The sequence below is a fragment of the Cyprinus carpio genome, chromosome A21 (genome assembly GCF_018340385.1).
Source record: "Cyprinus carpio isolate SPL01 chromosome A21, ASM1834038v1, whole genome shotgun sequence".
Taxonomy (NCBI): Eukaryota; Metazoa; Chordata; class Actinopteri; order Cypriniformes; family Cyprinidae; genus Cyprinus; species Cyprinus carpio.
Window position 1 is genome coordinate 6,169,404 of NC_056592.1, and position 17,792 is coordinate 6,187,195.

Sequence of the window (17,792 nt, forward strand, 5' to 3'; positions counted from 1 at the left end):
TTTTACTTCCTTTATTAGCTTCTGAAATAATAATTAAAAAGATAGACTTCTTTTATGATTAAATATGATTTGAAATATCAGAACCTTGAGTAACCAAATAAATTGCAACTTTACAGGTTACATGCATTAGATACAGGGGTTAAAAAAATGTATGTCCATTTATGTTCCTTAATGTAAGTTTACTGCAATGCACCCTGGATTTTTTAATTTTACTTCTCTTTTCTTTATTCTGAAATGTTTACTAAAAACTAACTCTACAAATATCATGCATTACAGGGGGACAAAATATCAAACCAAATGTCTTTTTCAAACTAGAGCTATTTTCAGTCACTTTTCTGAAATTTTGCAATGACTCTGAACTGCTCTCAAGGTGATTTATTCTGTCTCCGTTTTGATTTATTCTGTCTCCGTTTTGAACAACATATATATTTTTTTATTATTTAAAACCTATAACAAGCTTATTTCTGTCAAATGTTTTGCTTGAAAATGTTGCTAACTATATTTCCTCACAAAAAAGCTACTTGTTTTGATATTGTGTCTGTAAAGAAATTCATAACTTTTTAAGTATGCATTACATGTGCACAAAGTCTCTGTTTTTTTATAAGAAAAACAGGTTTTTCAAGACAAGAAAATGATGCTATTATTGCAAAGTATGACCTTAAATATATGGTTGGATTAGTGTGGACAGGCACAACGAAAAAGGCAGACAACACAAGTAGTTTGTCTTGCTGCCAATGCCCTGACAAACAAACATGTCAACACTGTCGCACTTCAGTCTGTCAAGCACCACTCCAAATGAATGCTTGTAAACATGATGGATGGACTTTTTTTATACTGTTTTCAGCATATCATTTCTACAGCTAGTTGACATCTTCTCCTAAGAAAGTAAACCATACCATACCACAATAGCCAAGACTCTTACATAATCTCATTCCAAGTCATCTCTGTTTCTATTTGTTTAGTGACATATATTAGACTCAGGTTACTGTTAAGGAGGGAAATAGGAGAACAGGTTCTATTTGTGGTTATTTTTTCCTCATTGTTTGCAAATGAGTAAAAACAATCCAAAGTACCAACCGAAGATAAATCTGCATGACTAGACAAAGGCCAATGAGTAAGTTTTCATTAATGTCTGCTTTAAACCTCATCTGCCAAAAAAAGCATATTGTCTAGCAATAACACTTAACCTACTGTTTCCTCCAGTCTGCAATGAGATTAAATGGAGATCAAGAGACTCTTTTTTTCTTTTTTTTTTTTTTTTGGAGAAAAAGACCCAAGCAATCTACACAAGATCTTAAAGGGAAAGTTCACCAAGTTTTATATATATTTAAATATATATAGATATATATATATATATATATATATATATATATATATATATATATATATATATATATAAAATTAATATATGTTTTTCCATCTGTGGAACACATGCAAAAAAATCATATTTTTAGGAAAATTGGGTCATAAAATACAGCAGACCTCATTAAGAAAAAAAAAATTTATGGGTGAACTATCACTTAAACAATGTCTCAGATTTACTGCAGTACCAAATTCTGCTATGAAAAGAGATCTCAAAATACATTCATGCATTTCTCTCGAGTAAATTCTGAGTAATTTAATCTTAATAATAATGTTACATATTACGGCGTCTATTTTTATTCCTCCTCAGAAATATTATACTTATATTTAATACTTGTTGTTAATGGGATATAACTGAGGATTCAACATCTGACCAAAAAAATTTGATAATACTGATCAATGATAATATGAAAGACATTTTCAACGTTTGGCACGTTAAGGTCAAATATAGTATGCAAGTCTGACTAAAACCTTGTGTTCATTTTATTGGTTTAAAACAGCACATTACCATGGAATGCAATGCCAATTAAACTTGGGTGGGGAAATCATAAAAAGTTATTAATAAGGAAGAAGAATGACAGGGTTCTCCTGGGAACAAAAAACCTTGATGACTAAATACTAAAGTAATAATCTCAGTAATTATCAGCGATATTTATACTCTGAGGTTTTGGCATATGTCTTCAGAACAGGAAGAACCTGTTAAACTTAACATTCCAAACGGGAAGACAGTTGAAAAGACATCTCAGTGCTACGAGGCCATGATTTCATTCAGGTGTAGAGAAACAGTGTGTAAGCATCACAAAACGCTTCTGTGAAACAAACGGGATACTTAGCTTAACTTTCTCTGGATTACAATCCTCCAAATAGGATCTATCCAGCAATCCATCATCCCACTGACATAAATCTGAAGAGACACAGGTAAGATGTAGTGGATGACATCAATTTTGGGTCAAACATAGTGGTTACTTAAAGGCTATATAGTTCTTTCAAAAATGAATTTTTACTCACCCTCGTCGTTCCAAATCTATATGACTTTCTTTTTTTCTGACAGAAACAAAATAACATATTTTGAAAAATGTCTTTTTTTTTTATCATATATTAAAAGCCAACGGGGTCCAATGTTGTTTTGGACACCATTGGCTTTCATTGTATGAACAACTGCAAAGTTCTGGTTTCTTTTAAATCTCAGAAAAGATTGGTAATAAAGTAAACAAAATCCCACATGGCTGTGTTAAACTGTTTACATCATGATTAAAGATTAATAGTAAGTATGTTTGTGCTTCGAGTGAATAATCATAGTGAGTTGTCAATGACACAAACTAATAGTTTGAGTCAAGTAATTGCTTCCATAGCTTATATGAAGCATTGGTCATTGTTTATAAATCACAGTGTTCATGCATATCATTTAAAGGACTGAAAATGTTGCATCAAACTGGAGAGATCAGACTTTTTTTTACATTTTTCAACTAAACTCTATTCATCAAAAACAAGTGAAAATCAAAGAGGTAGGAAATATGAGAAAAGATGTCATATGTGCAGCTAACAATGAGAGATTCAATATTGCTGTCAAGCCACATTTTCTACTCGTGCCGGATAAGCATCACGTGCGTCATCAGACACGTTTAGATAAATTACTTCTGACGGTAACAAGTCATGGTACACTGAGTGTTTGAGATAGTCAAGTCATGAGTTTCAGATCTTCTTGATCTGTCATGATTAATATATTAATCTGCCACACAAATCTTAGGCCAGGTAAAGTTTTGATCTGAGGATAAAATAACTGATTATCTAACAGAGCTTTGCAAAGTTAACAGGTTAAGTATGGTTTGAAGATACAGTTAGTAGATTAAAGGGTTGAAGATAAAGTTCATGTATAATTTACTCTGTGCAAGAACAATTTGTGAGTATTACTGTATGCAAAACTGATCAGAATGACAATAAGGGATACATAATAAGTAGTATCATCATAAAAGGCAATAAAAAAAAAGAAAATATATAAAGTAAAGAATAAAAATCTTTTTTGAAAAATCCTTTTGAAATTGAAAATGTGAAAATCTTAGCAAACGAAATTGTATTATTATTTTAATTATTTTATTACTAGTAAATTGTATTGATGGATGATTTGGAGCAGACAGTGAAGGAAAAGGATGAATCAAGTATCTATAATACACACAAACCCCTTCAAACCTATTTATAATTAAGTTCATATTTGTATGTTGGAATGGTACATAATTCCCATACTGCCATTAGTGCCATTTCATAGTGGCGTTTTCAATTATTTTCAAAATGTGGAACATAATAATAAAGAAAAAGCAGGTGTCCAAACTGTATCCAGATAAGATTTTACCTTTTTTATTACACAAAACATGGTCACTATGAAATGTTGACCATGCTGATTCTGTTTTTCCAGGTCAGTACGATGGAGCAGGATGGCCCACAGGAGAACAGATCAGAACAGGGAGAGGAGATGACAGAGGAGAGCTTCCTCAAGGACCTCTACCTCTTTATGAAACAGAGAGACACTCCGATTGAGAGAATACCTCATCTAGGCTTCAAACAGAGTGAGTGAGAAAGACAAGTGAACACATGTCTAAAAGAATTTATTTCAGAGTTTTAACATCTACTTTGTTAATTTTCCTTTTCAGTCAATGTGTTCCTAATGTACAAGACAGTAAAGGAGCTTGGAGGCTATCAACAGGTAAAAAGACATTTACTGTGCGCTGACCACAAAATTAAAATACGATCGCTCCACCTTGGACAACAATTTCATAAATGCTGTTGCATTCAAAAAAAAAAAGTGACATCATTTCATGTCAAAGGACTCATTTCCTTAGAGCGAAAACCACAATGGTACTTCCTGTTGGCATTTTCTTCTATGTTTTTGATATTAATAACTTTAGATTACTGCAAGAAAAATACTTTCTTACTGACTGACTTTTTTTTTTTACTGACTTTTATTTGTCAGCAAAAAATAGAAACGTCCTGTGTGTATGATTTCCAGGTTACTGCGCAGCAGTTGTGGAAAAAAGTTTACAACATACTTGGAGGAAACCCGCGCAGCACTAGTGCAGCCACTTGCACTCGCAGACACTATGAAAAGTAAGCACATGTAATCTCAACCAGCAGCTGCACATATATAATAAAAAAATATATTACATAAATTATTTAAACGCATTTTAGTCACAAAGCTCTTTTTGTCCAACCAGGCTGCTTCTTCCTTATGAGTGTCACCAAAATGGATACAGGGATGATATTGTCTTCAGGACCCCTCGATCGCAAAAACGCTTCCATCCCAGTAATTACAGTGACTTTGAGCACGAATACCCCAGGAATGGCAAGCGTGCAGATTTCCAACACCCCCCGGCATTCCCTCGGGTATGACGTCTTAAAAACAGAATATATACTCCCAAAGACATATTCTCTCAGAAAAAAAGGAACAAAAGCTATCACAGGTGGTACCTTTTGGAAAGGTACACATATGTACTGTTAAGATACTAATATGTAAATGTAAGATACTAATAAGTACCTTTAAGGTACTTATATGCACTCTTTAGGGGTAAAAACGGTACAACAGTGTAACTTTTGAAAGGGTACCACTCCAGTGACAGCTACTGTACCCTTTTTTCTGAGAATGTAGTAAAACTAGAAACTACAGATTTTTATCAGAATACTAAATTAATTGAATTCTACTTTTATTTTCCTCTCAAGCCCTCTACAAACATGTTTACAGAGCATCAGAGACAGATTTTTAACATGCCTTTGAACATTGCTTCATACTTCCCACACGGCAGTACATCTCTACCCAATTATATGGATCTTCCCCATCTGAGCCTCAGCCCTTCTCAAGACCTTCCCCGACCACCTGCTTCATATTTGAGCACATCCTCTGTGGAGGTTCAGGTCTGCAAAGAGCCTCTTGATAGGCTACGCCACTTGGCTAAAGAGTTCAAGTCGTCAGCTGGTTGGGAGGAACCGCTCAACCTCAGCCGGAAAGAAAACAGACTTGAGACGCTGAGTGACACACCATCATCTTTCAGCCCACCTTCAAAAAAGCCCAAGTTCCTCAACGAAGCCTCACCTCTTTACCCTCCAAGGGGTTTGACGACCGAAGAAGGTGCAGAAAAGGGGGAAACAGCGGCCAAAACTTCCTCAGGAGAAGGAGATGCGGGGTCTGTCCAAGTAGGACCGAGCCCAGTGACGGCTGACATCATTGATCTCACTACCTCTTCCACTGCCAATCCAGTCCCACGTAGAGCAAGTCCTCCTTCAGTGAATCTCTTCAATCGTAGACTGAACTACTCCGAAGCTTTCGCTATGAAGGCACGGGAGCGGGACCTGCATGCGGACTGGTTGAAGGAAGAATCTTCTGGTGCACCTACACCTAAATTAGGGATCCTAAACCGAAGCAATCCCCTTGGACACCCACTCGTAGATCCGAACAGCAATATGGAGATTCAGATTCCTCTAAAGCTTCTACATGAGTTGATTAGGAGAGGACTGCTCTTCAACCCGGCATCTGCGGCAAACAGCCCTGTGTCTCAAGACCCAACCAAAGCGGAAGCACAACCCGAGCACAAGTTCCACATGCGGTCACGCTCAGAAACGTCTGAGAACTCCACCACGGGTGAGGAGCCAACCAATTTGAGTTTGAAAAGTCCTTTCAAAAACCATTCTGATTCTAACCCTCAAGAAAATGGTATAAAGAAGCTCCGACTCTTTGGTGGCAATGGCATGCCAGCAGAATCAAAGCTCCAGATGATCAATTCTCTTCATGTAAATAGCTCTCTCAAGTTCTCACTGGAAAATGATGCACCAAGATCTTCTCAACCTAATCAGGTACAACCTCCTATGACAAAGAACCAAGAAAGCACAAATCCCAGACCCCCCAGTTACAGTGAAGATAGTCTACTTTCTTTGAACATGAAGCCTGGAAGAAAGTCTGAGAAAGTGATGGGAACATCTAACAGTGTGGCAAAGGAAATCTCGACTTCCCCACCTTTCATACAGGTGACATCAGACAACCTCAAACTCCTTCTGGCAAACCTACCCTTTAGACTGGAAAGAGGGCAGACATTTTGAGAATTTGCACATCTGACAAGTTCTTCACCTCAGTCAATGTTGCAATCCTGCCTAATCAGCCTGTTGTGTTGCAGTACTGAAGGATTTTTGAAAAGATGAACTGAAAAGAAAAATGTTCACGATATGCAACTGTAGCATGAAAACACTGTCCACTCCCAGTCAAGATGTTAAATTAGACATGACAGATGCTTTTCACTGATTCATCTTTTTTGAAAATTTTGAAAATGGTCAGCCCAGGAAAAAAAACTTTTTGTTTGCTTTTTAATTTGTAAATATTATTAAATTATGAGACTACAAAATATCAATGGTACATTTTTGTTAACGCAGTTTATGAAGAAGCACTGATACTTTGGCAACAAAGCATAGATCTTTTTAAAGAATTATTTTTGGAGTTTTTGCCATTTATAAGGATAGGACAGTATTGTAGACAGGAAGTTAAGTGGGAGAAAGAGAGGGGACGGGATCAGGAAAGGTCTGCGAGCCTGGACTTGAACTCGGGATGGCCAAAGCGCAACAACACTATATGTCAGCAGACTGCCCACGAGGCTATTGGTGCCGACAACATAGACCTTTTTGTACTTATTTTTATTAAAATGTAAACATGTAAAATTGATATATAAGACTGATAATATAAAACATTGATAATGTTTTTGTTATATTATTTTTCAATTCTTCATATTTCAAATAAAAAAATTTTCAAATAATATTTTTTTTTACAATGTTTGTTTTATTTCCTAGAAGTAAATTCACAGTGACTTTAAAACAAGTAGATTAAGGATTATGATTTTTTTCCAAGTCTATAACAAATATATCAATATATATATAATATACAGTATGTATTATATTTTGCCTTCTTTTGTACTGAATATGAAGTCTTGACATACTGTACAGTACCTCTGAATTTCTAAGATTACATTAGGTATCACATACAAGTTGTTTTACTGGTCGCACAGGAACCTACTGGAAAATCATGCAAAGATGTACTCTCGATACTTGCATACAAGACTACAATGTATTATAAAAAAAACCCTTTGGTCCACATTTGTTAGTTCACACTGTGAACACATATGCAATAAAACAAACACACAGCATGTGCACACATGCAAACACACACCCATAAACAAGAAGTGATGGGGATTTCCAATTGTTCATTTTATTATCATGGCACTATTAACACATAATTGTCATAATGAAACAACAGATTTGTACATACTGCAACTACAGTCTGCTAAAAAAGACCAGGAACAAAGTCTCTATGAAGCAACCTGACATCTTCATGGACACAATGGTGGCAGGTGGCTTCACCTGGGATTTGAACCTACAGCCTTTGGATTACCAGCCAAATTATTAACCAATGAATCACATCACCACTCATATTACTTAATCAAATAAGACTACGTTTGATAGGATTGCCAAATTATTAATATAAAAAGCCTTAAAGGGTTACTCCACCGCAAAATGAAAATTTTGTCATTAATCACTTAACCCAATGTCGTTCCAAACCCATAAAAGCTTTGTTCATCTTCGGAACACAATTTAAGATATTTTGGATGAAAACTGGTAGGCTTGAGACTGCATAGTAAGTAACACTGTCAAGGTCCAGGAAAGTATGAAAAGCATTGTCAGAAAAGTACATCTGCCATCAGTGATTCAACCGTAATGTTATGAAGTGACGAGAATACTTTTTGTACATGAAGAAAACAAAAATAACGACTTTACTCAACAATACCTCTCCTCTGTGTCTCTCCAAATCAGGGCTGACACAGAAGAGCGTACGCTGCCTGCGTACTGCTCAGAATTGCCAAAATGGCGCTACACTGATTTGGAGAGACACAGAGGAGAGGAATTGTTGAATAAAGTCATTACGGTTGAATCACTAATGACAGATGGACTATTCTGAAGATGCTTTTCATACTTTCCTGGACCTTGATATTGCTACTTACTTGGCAGTCTATGGGACAGTCTCAAGCCTACCAGTTTTCATCCAAAATATCTTAATTAATTTATTGTGTTCCGAAGACACACAAAGCTTTTACAGGTTTGGAATGACATGGGGGTAAGTGAATAATGACAAAATTTTCATTTTGGGATGGAGTATCCCTTTAACTTCTTAGTCAATTGCTAAAATGGTTACAAATCATACAACAAGACAAATCAGTCAAGAACTTTAGCTTGCTATTCAAAACTTCTGTTCTGAGAAAGCAACTGCATCAGTGACGATATCTGATCAATGCGTTCCATTTCTTATGTAATACAAACTACAGTAAGTCAAGAAGCTTTCTAGCTATCACTGACAACTTGACATTGATCTTGACAGATCGAAAATTTAAATCCAGGTAAAGTTTAGAGATAAGGGTTATATTCATAATAATTTGAAACTGTGTCGGTTGGTTGGTTAGTTGATTGATTTGTCTTGAATTTGATACTTGTTTTAAATCATACAAAGATTTGACATAAAATTGGTTGCTCAATTCTCTTGAACAGCCTTGGGGGATACGATAATAACTTATTATGAATTAAAAACAAACAAAAACCAAACAAAAGCGTTAAACTGTCAAACTCCTGTCATGCAGGATTTCCATAGCTTGTGGCAAGTTTGGAAGTGTGAAGATTGCAGCGGATAATACGAATCACTGGTACAACCCTCCCCGTTCTCCAAGAACTGCACTCTTCCAGAGTAAGTAAAAAGGCTGGCAAAATCATTCTGGACCCCTCACATTCAAGCCAATTCCTCTTTGAACTGTTGCTGTCTGGTCGGCGCTACAGAACACTGAGCACCAGAACAGCCAGGAATAAGATCAGTTTCTTCCCTCAGGCAATCCATCTCAGTTAACTTGGCAATAAATGTGTAATACACAACACTATTTATACATTTATCTGTTTAACACACATACTTCTTATTCACATTTCCTTGCATCTGTACATATCATACCTGTACACACAAATTGCATCTATTGTCTATTTTTGTATATTGTGTACTTTTTAAAATATTTGTTGTATATTATTATTTCCTATTTATTTATTCTATTTTTACTGTCACTGTAATTCTGTTTGTGCTGTCAAAACTTCTTTCAATTAAACAAATTACTCATATGTGTAAACATACCTGGCAACAAAGCTCTTTCTGATTCTGATTCTGACTCTGAAGTAAAAATGTTCGAGTCAATTTTAAAGGTGAGTGATTTTAATACAGCAACACTTGTAATGGAAGTCCTGATCCAGCACATGATCAAGTTACACTACCAGTACAGGCTTGTACAATCAAACATAAAGAGGTAGACCTTTAGTGAGCATTAAAAAATAAACCTGCCCTAAAAAAAAGAGAGAAAATACTGACAAGCTAATATAATTTTCAATACACTTTGACACGTTTTTCAGTCCTTAAAAGGTTACTCCACTCCAAAATGAAAATGTTGTCGTTAATCACTTACCCCCATGTCGTTCCAAACCCGTAAAAGCTTTGTTCGTCTTCAGAACACAATTTAAGATATTTTGCATGAAAACAGGGAGGCCTGTGACTGTCCCATAGACTGCCAAGTAAATAACAGTGTCAAGGTCCAGAAAAGTCCGCGCAACAAAGATGCGCTGTTTCGTTTCAAATCAAAGCTAAATACACGTAGAAACAGCGCATCCTTGTGGTGTGACTGATACAAAAGAGCATACACAGCATACGGTGATATGGAGAGACACAGAGACTGTTGACAAAGGAATTGTTGAATAAAGTTGTTATTTTGTTTTTGTTCCCTTACAAAAAGTATTCTTGTCGCTTCATAATGTTACGTTTAAACCACTTATGGCAGATGGACTATCCTGACAATGTCTTTCATACTTTTCTGGACCTTGACAGTGCAACTTACTTGGCAATCTATGGGACAGTCACAGGCCTCCCTGTTTTCATCCAAAATATCTTAAATTGTGTTCCGAAGATTGGAACGACATGGGTGTAAGTGATTTATGACAACATTTTGATTTTGGGGTGGAGTATCCCTTTAACAACTGTATACTGGGAAATTACTAAATGGCTCTTTGGAATGCTAAATGGAACTAAATGACGCTAAACTTTATAATTAGCTGTTGTTCATGGCAACCAAGTTCTTACGTAGGTGTGCTAGTTTTTGTCTCTTGTAACACTCATAATTTTCACATTTTTAAATCAAATATCAAATTTTATTTATTATTATTAATTTATTTATTTGTTAAGTAGCTAAAAAGTGGGATAATTTACAGTCATGTATTAGGGGTTATTTCTGTGATAATGACAAACACAGTTTAAGGCCAATAAGGTATTTGGTTATGAAAAACTTGGGTGTGCATTCTGGATTTGGCAAATAAATATGAAAAACTCAAAAAAGTGTTGCACACTAAAGCTCGCAAGGATTTATGTGTGCTGTGATACACTGGGGTGTGTTGAGCTGTGCAGAGAACAGTTTTTTTCTTGCTTTAGTTTTCTTGATCGATTCTTCAGTAACTGAAACAAAGAAGCAGAAGGGGAGTGTGAACAAACTAATTAATTACATACATATTTTGATTCTATTTTGGTGTGGCACACATTTACGTCTTTGATTCTGGGAAAGTCTAAACTGGTAGAGTGACTCTGTGAGACTGCGGAACTGCAGCCACAAAAAAATTAAAATAAAAATTCTATGTCAAAATCACGTAATCTATGGCATCTGCATATGTACATGCATGTTTGTGCCTCCAAAACTATGAATACATTCCAATGCATAAAATGTCTTAAAATAACAATTTTTGAGTGTGCTTTGATGATGATGTATCCAAAAATCTTTTGTAATCTGCACATACTCAATGGAGAATGAATCACACACAGTGCAGTATTACAACAAACTTATTAATGCAATCAGCCTTAAGTCAGATTACTCAGAGCCATTAAAGTTAAGTTACAGAGAATTAATGTTTGCTCACAAAATACACACAATCACTAGGGTTGGCCCATCCTATAAGCAATATAGTCTCCTTGGACTTTAACAGGCAATTTTTGACAATTTGTACACTGCAGGGGTTAATTTTTTCACAGAAGGTCTGCTATCTTTCATAGTCAAAACTAACTGGATAAATTAAATTCTCTGATAGAGATCGACCAATTTATTGTTTTGCAGATTTACAGCTTTTGGAGCTTGTATATGAGAAAAAGAGCATTAAAGTTAAGATTAAATCAAACTTGACCCTGTTTACATTCTTAATAAAAGTTCTTAATTAAAAATTATTTACTGTAAATAATAATAATAAAAAAAACATGTTAAATTACATTTATTCAGTCAGTATATATATATATATATATATATATATATTTATATATATATATATATATATATATATATATAATATATGTATATATATATATATATATATATATATATATATATTCAGATACATTCTAATATGCTGATCTGCTGCTCAAGAAATATTTCTTATTATCAATGTAGGAAACAGCAGTGCTGCTTAAAATTTTTGTATAAATTATTTATTATTTTTCATTTATTTAAAATAGCAGTCTCATGTGACATTATAAAATGTTCTTGTCACAAAAACACAAACTGACAACATTGTGCTTTTTCATAGCTCAGAAACATTCATAACAACTCCTGGCTCAGATCACGTACGCTCAAAAAATGTTAGGTCATGCCATATTTATCTGCAACTTCCTCATGCCACAGCACATGTAAGCTAACACAGCTTTTCTGGGTGGATTTAGACACATGTGTAGACGTGTACAAACACCTACACACAACCACAAACACCCACACACTGCACATAGTCATTAACAGATAATGGTGGTGGCCTTGGGAATGTGACCCATCTGCACCGGCACAATACAGACGCCGCAGTGCTTGGCTGAGAATTCACACTCCTTGATTCCACTCCGTCTTCTCGGTCTACCCTCAAGGAGAAATGGTAGACCGAACTGGCACAAGGTAACCACAGACTGTTGTGGGCACAATGGTACTCTGTTTATCAGGTTGTGTTTGTGTCAGAAGAGAAAAAGGAAACTAATGCATGCAAGCTAAGTCCATGACCATTAGTGGAAATTCTTTTTTTTTTTTCTTTTCCATTGCTAATTAATTATATTATTAAGAATTTCAGTTGAACTGAAAAATAAACATGAATTTGGGAATGTTTTAGTATTAGGTATGTCCCTCTTTTGATTTACCGGCAGCAACACTGAAATGAACATGTAAAACCTGATAATCATGTTATCCATGTTATGATTTGAGAACAAAAATCTTGGGTCCAATCGGTCTTTCTCGGTTACTAATCTATTATTTGTAACCTTGAAATACTGCAAACAAAGCAAATAATGAATCTTTGATTTATTAATTTTATGTCAAAACATTTCTTTGCTATAATCTTTCAAAAAGCCTAAAACCTTTTATTTTTATTTTTTTTCAGGTTTAAAATATCATTTTGAATGCCAGATTAAAATGTGGACACCAATGTATATTGTATTGCCTGTATTTTTTTTTTTTTAAATGTCACAACTAAAACAAAACAAACTATTTTCCACACTATAGACTGAGTGTAGCACGCTGGGTGAGTGATATCACATTCTGTATTCAATTATTTTTATTCAACAATAATAATAATATAATAAGACAACAAACAACAATGAAAAGGCAGCACTTAACACTTGTTTCTCCATCAATGTTAATAATGTAATTTGATAAGGGCTTCAATAAACACACCACCACTCCTGCATCATACAAAAAATAAAATATAAAACAAAATAATAAAATAAAAAAAGTAATGCTTCTAAAAATATATTTTTCTGATATGGGACATGGGCTTGATATACTATTGCAAGTCATTTTATCCCAAGACTTTCTCTAGTGACTCCTGGCCTGTGATGTCGAAGGGCATTTTTAGACTATACAAACTTACCCCTTGGCCCAAACATACAGGTATCCTTTCTTCTCAATACCAGTGAACACTTTATAATTCATTTCTTATACATGACTTACTAAAAAAAAAACACATCCCAACAATGTTCACTTGTCAATATCTCATGTAAGTTGTTTGTTCTCAGCTGTCTTATTAAGTTTGAGGATATAGCCGTTAAACTGCATGTCTTGTCAATACATTTATACAAGTTGCAGATGAATCAGAATTTGCTGACAGATGTGTCCCAGAGTTTGGCATGTGTGACAGTGGCAACACACCTATACTATTATGTCATGTGTGAACACGATTGAATGCATTAACATGCCTCTCTATTGCTTTCATTGAAATTATAATATTCTATCAATACAAGGGTTAACTAATTCAGATGATTTCAGAGGTTGGGAAGCCACTCCCTTGCATTAAAACGAATGTGGATGCCTAGAGTCTATTCAGGTGTCTCAGGTACATTGTGTACCAGCACAATGTGTTTCATCTGATTTAAGGGTATCTGGTGCATGTCCTAGAAGATGTCGTTCTGCAACACACATGCCTTCAAAGTGTATATGAGGGCATTTGCCATCCGGGCATAGTTTTGTGTGTGTGTTTACATGCTTGTGTAACAGTTGTCTGAATCTGTATCACCTGTCATTATAATAGCTGGACAGCAGGCTTTGGATCTCAGAAGAAACAGGTCTGTTCAGGGGTAGCAGATGGTTTCTGTTCTGGGTGGAAGGTGGCGTAACTGTATAACAAAAAATTTAGACAAATAACATGTTTAATAAACCACATAATTAGAGACCCTGAAAATAAGTCACCAAGTTCTTACAGACATTTTACAGTCTTATTATCTGGGGATCTGTATTTATTATATATATATATATATATATATATATATATATATATATTATATATATATATATATATATATAAATATTTAAAATGAATAAATAAAATGTATATTTAAAAATATATTAGAAAATATTTATTACAAATAAATGAACTTAAAAATACAAATTACAAAATATTAAAAATGATAAAGAACTGAATGAAAAGTATAAATCTTATAAAAAATGCATTAAGATTTTAAAGTCTTAATCTCTGGCAGCCCTAATTATTAAATTTTTATAATTTAAATTCCTTAAAATATGCACTTTACATATTTAGCGTACTGTGAATGTATTAAAGAAACACACTCTAAAAATTTTTGCCATTATTTACTCTCTTCACGTTGTTCCAAACCTGATTTTTTTTCTTCTGTGCAAAGAAACAAAAGAAGATATTTTGAAAAATTCTGTTTCTCCAACAGAGTCCAAAGTCATTTTGACTCAAACATTCTTGAAAATATTTTGTTTTGTGTTTTGCAGAAGAAAGAAAATAACTAATTGACTAAAGAAAGTCAATGTTTGTGCAAATGTTGCGCATTAGGGCCTTTTTTTTTTATCAGTCAACACATCATGTTCCACATGCATATTTTAAACAGTCTCTTTTTCTGCTCTATCTGTTCTGTTAAACAGTTATGATCTTCAAAGAACAAAAATTCTAAAGATGCCACACAACAATGTACTGCATCTTAGTTCACCAGCTGTATAAGCATCACAAGCAATTAGAAATGAATAGCCTGATGGCACGTCTGGCTCGACGCTTGGCTGAACTGTCTGTCAACTAATTCGTTTGAAAAGGAAATACATCCCCACGCAACAGGGCGAGGTGACTGGGTGAAGTATGCACTTCGCTCAAATTAGCATCATACACGTATATCTGTCATACAGTTTGACTGCTAAGTTCAAGAGAAAGTCTGTACAGCACAGTAGGTGGACATCCAAAACGTCGTTTCTACCGCCGCTCGTACCGCCGCCGCGGCGTCTGCAAAGTGCATTTGCAGCTTTTGACCGCTGAGTGGCGCTTTAATCACAAGTTTTCAAACAAGCGCATCAAAGCACATTTTCGCAAATAGACGTTGAATAGTTGAATAATGACAAATGAACGACTATAGAAAAATCTTACGTGGGAAGCAGACCTATTAAATACCCTCTAGACATCTCTGTTAAAGTTTTTAAAGAATTTTATACGCGTTTGCATAAATCCCTCTTTCAGAACGGTCTGTAATGGAGAGATGCCTTAACACTGATTTTTCCTCTGAAACACAAAAAACGAAAGTTGAAATAAAATAAATATTTTAATGTTTTGAGAATGATTGGGCTCAACCCTCCCCCCGCGCGTTTGAGACACGCTGCCGAGCAGAGTATGAGCGGAGCGGTGTTATTCTGACTGAAGAGGAGCGGATTTTTTTAAAAGTCAGGAGCGTCGTGGTTTTCACTCGCTCCAGCACCGCTCCATCACGAATACAATTCATGCCAACATCCCGTAATATAACTGCATATTTAGCAAGAATTCACATGATAAACATATTTAGCTATATCTTGATACACATAATCTCTCCGATCAGAAGATTATAATGACGACAATAGTCGAGCGGGATGTTACAGGCTAGTTCTCAAGGAATTTGTCTTCCTTTTACTGATTATTTTCGGGTTAAAGCATGATTTAAAAAGATACAGCACATTCACACGTAATCGCTGTCGCAATAATGCATTCAAACAAATGTAATCTTACAGTAGGCTACTTCATCTGTATCTGATTTTGAATGAGCAGAAATCTGTAACAAATGCATCGATCTGTAGATAAAATAACTGACGAAAATGTAAACTGTTATTTTCATTGCAAAAAAAATTTGCGCAGCAGAAAGCAGCAATTATACCTTTTAATGCTGACAATTTTATTAGTTTGGCGTTTAGTAGGACAAAAAGTTTGCACACAATAGCCTAATCCCCTTTGAAACTCTCCTGTAATTTAATTCATTTATTTATTTATTTATTTGTATTTTATTTAATAAGCTATTATGAACATAACATTTCAACTTTAGCCACGGAGTGAAGGCGGAGCAGTGTTTCTGGTATCAATGAACCGCGGAGCTTAGTGATTATTAAATGCTAGGAGCGTGGAGGGAAATTGTTGCCGCTCCACTCTCACATACTCTGCTGCCAAGTGAGAGATGTTCGCCCTATATGAACAAGGCCGTCCAGTGTAGACACGGTTAGACAGTGTCTGCTATATTTACAAATATTTGATATAAGAAATAAAAAGAAATACATAACCTAATACAGCGGCATAACGAGATGAAAATATAGACTAGAAAATTGATTTAGGCCTACACTTGGTCTGTCCTCCGTCCATGACACTGACTCACTGCAGAGTTGCCAGTTTTAATCTGAACAGCTCTTAACGCCGAGTGGATGGTTAGATGCATGATGGGCTAGTATTAAAAAATAATATATTGTTATATTAACACTTGTTTTGAACAATTTCTTTGTAATTTGAATACTGATTTTAAGTAGGGAGGCAAAAAAAATCGATTTAAATTGTAAATTGAATTTTTTTGTGAAAAAAATTGGGGATTTTTTTTAGGCCATAGGCCTATCCCCCAGCCCTAATGCAACAGTTTTTTTTTTTTTCTTTAAGTTAAGGCAACTTCCTCTGAAATTAAGTTATAATAACTAATAAACTCTATTGCGCTATATAGTCAACATTTGAAGTGGATCAAATCTTTTTTTAAAGTTGTCCTAAAACCTGTTCTGCAAGAGATTCACACCTTTATCTCGACCCCCACAAGTTATACAGAACTACCCCAGCCCCCTCCAGCTGAGCTGAACTCGGTCTGTTTTGGGGCTGTGAGGAACCCTGTGTTGTCATGTTACTGGGTTGAAACATGCCTGTACTCACAGCAGCCTTACTCTTTTTATTCATTATTTTCCCGCAGCCCATATTATTATTTTCACTAGACCAAAATAATAACAAATTATCAATTGATAATTTATCATTATTTTTGCCAAAAATCATTGTTATTTGTTAACGTAGGCGTTTGCGGAAGGCTTTAAGACCAAGCGGAATCCTCCGTAAGCTGCTCCCGCTGCTTCACAGCGCGCGGGACTCGCGCAAACTGACCCAACATTTAGCAAGACAGGAAAACATTCAGTCTGCCTGAAGGAAGACGTATTTCATTGTAAGTTAATGCTGTTAAATAGAGAGTAAAAAAAATAAATAAATAAATAAATAAATAAATAAAACTAGTGTAGCCTATTCTTAAACTTGGAGCTCATTATATTGAAGTATAAATCCAAACACCAGACGCAACCTACACTCTCAGTGTTCTTTCACTGAAAAGTATGCATTTTATTTATTTATTCACAGGCTATATGGTTGAAATAGTAATATTTCAGTTGAAAACTTTAAGTGCCATTGTTTAAAAAATGCATTTATAGAAACGTTCATAGACCTTCAGTTGTCATGCTTTAAAATCCCATGCCATTTGTAATTTCACTGTAATTTCACCTCCTAAATTACTACCCCAATTCTATAATGGTAAAATTTATTCAGACCGATGGCATTTTTTATGA

General features: G+C 34.9%; 2 protein-coding genes across 2 annotated transcripts in view; one reads left to right on the forward strand and one right to left on the reverse strand.

Moving 5' to 3' along the window:
• The first annotated feature begins 2,036 nt into the window (after window positions 1-2,036).
• Window positions 2,037-7,147, forward strand: LOC109064864 (AT-rich interactive domain-containing protein 3A-like). Its single transcript, XM_019081891.2, has 6 exons — window positions 2,037-2,280; window positions 3,773-3,923; window positions 4,008-4,060; window positions 4,364-4,461; window positions 4,569-4,737; window positions 5,071-7,147. Exons 2-6 carry the CDS (start codon window positions 3,782-3,784, stop codon window positions 6,439-6,441), a joined length of 1,833 nt encoding a protein of 610 aa, XP_018937436.1. The 5' UTR covers window positions 2,037-2,280; window positions 3,773-3,781; the 3' UTR covers window positions 6,442-7,147.
• A 3,235-nt stretch (window positions 7,148-10,382) lies between these two features.
• The window catches only part of LOC109064866 (rhotekin-like), a 28,323-nt gene continuing 20,913 nt past the window's right edge, over window positions 10,383-17,792 (reverse strand). The window contains exons 12-13 of the mRNA XM_042778735.1: window positions 13,981-14,080; window positions 10,383-10,909 (exon numbers count right to left, since the gene is read on the reverse strand). Coding sequence (XP_042634669.1) covers window positions 10,903-10,909; window positions 13,981-14,080 — 107 coding nt within the window. The 3' untranslated portion in view covers window positions 10,383-10,902. The remainder of the gene's footprint in view (window positions 10,910-13,980; window positions 14,081-17,792) is intronic.

What these genes read in the sequence shown, in the direction of transcription:
- LOC109064864 (XM_019081891.2), top strand. Translation starts at nt 3,782, where the DNA reads ATGGAGCAGGATGGCCCACAGGAGAACAGATCAGAACAGGGAGAGGAG. An exon ending in AGCTTGGAGGCTATCAACAG is followed by an intron (nt 4,061 to 4,363) that starts GTAAAAAGACAT and finishes TATGATTTCCAG; the next exon opens with GTTACTGCGCAGCAGTTGTG. An exon ending in ACCCCCCGGCATTCCCTCGG is followed by an intron (nt 4,738 to 5,070) that starts GTATGACGTCTT and finishes TTTCCTCTCAAG; the next exon opens with CCCTCTACAAACATGTTTAC.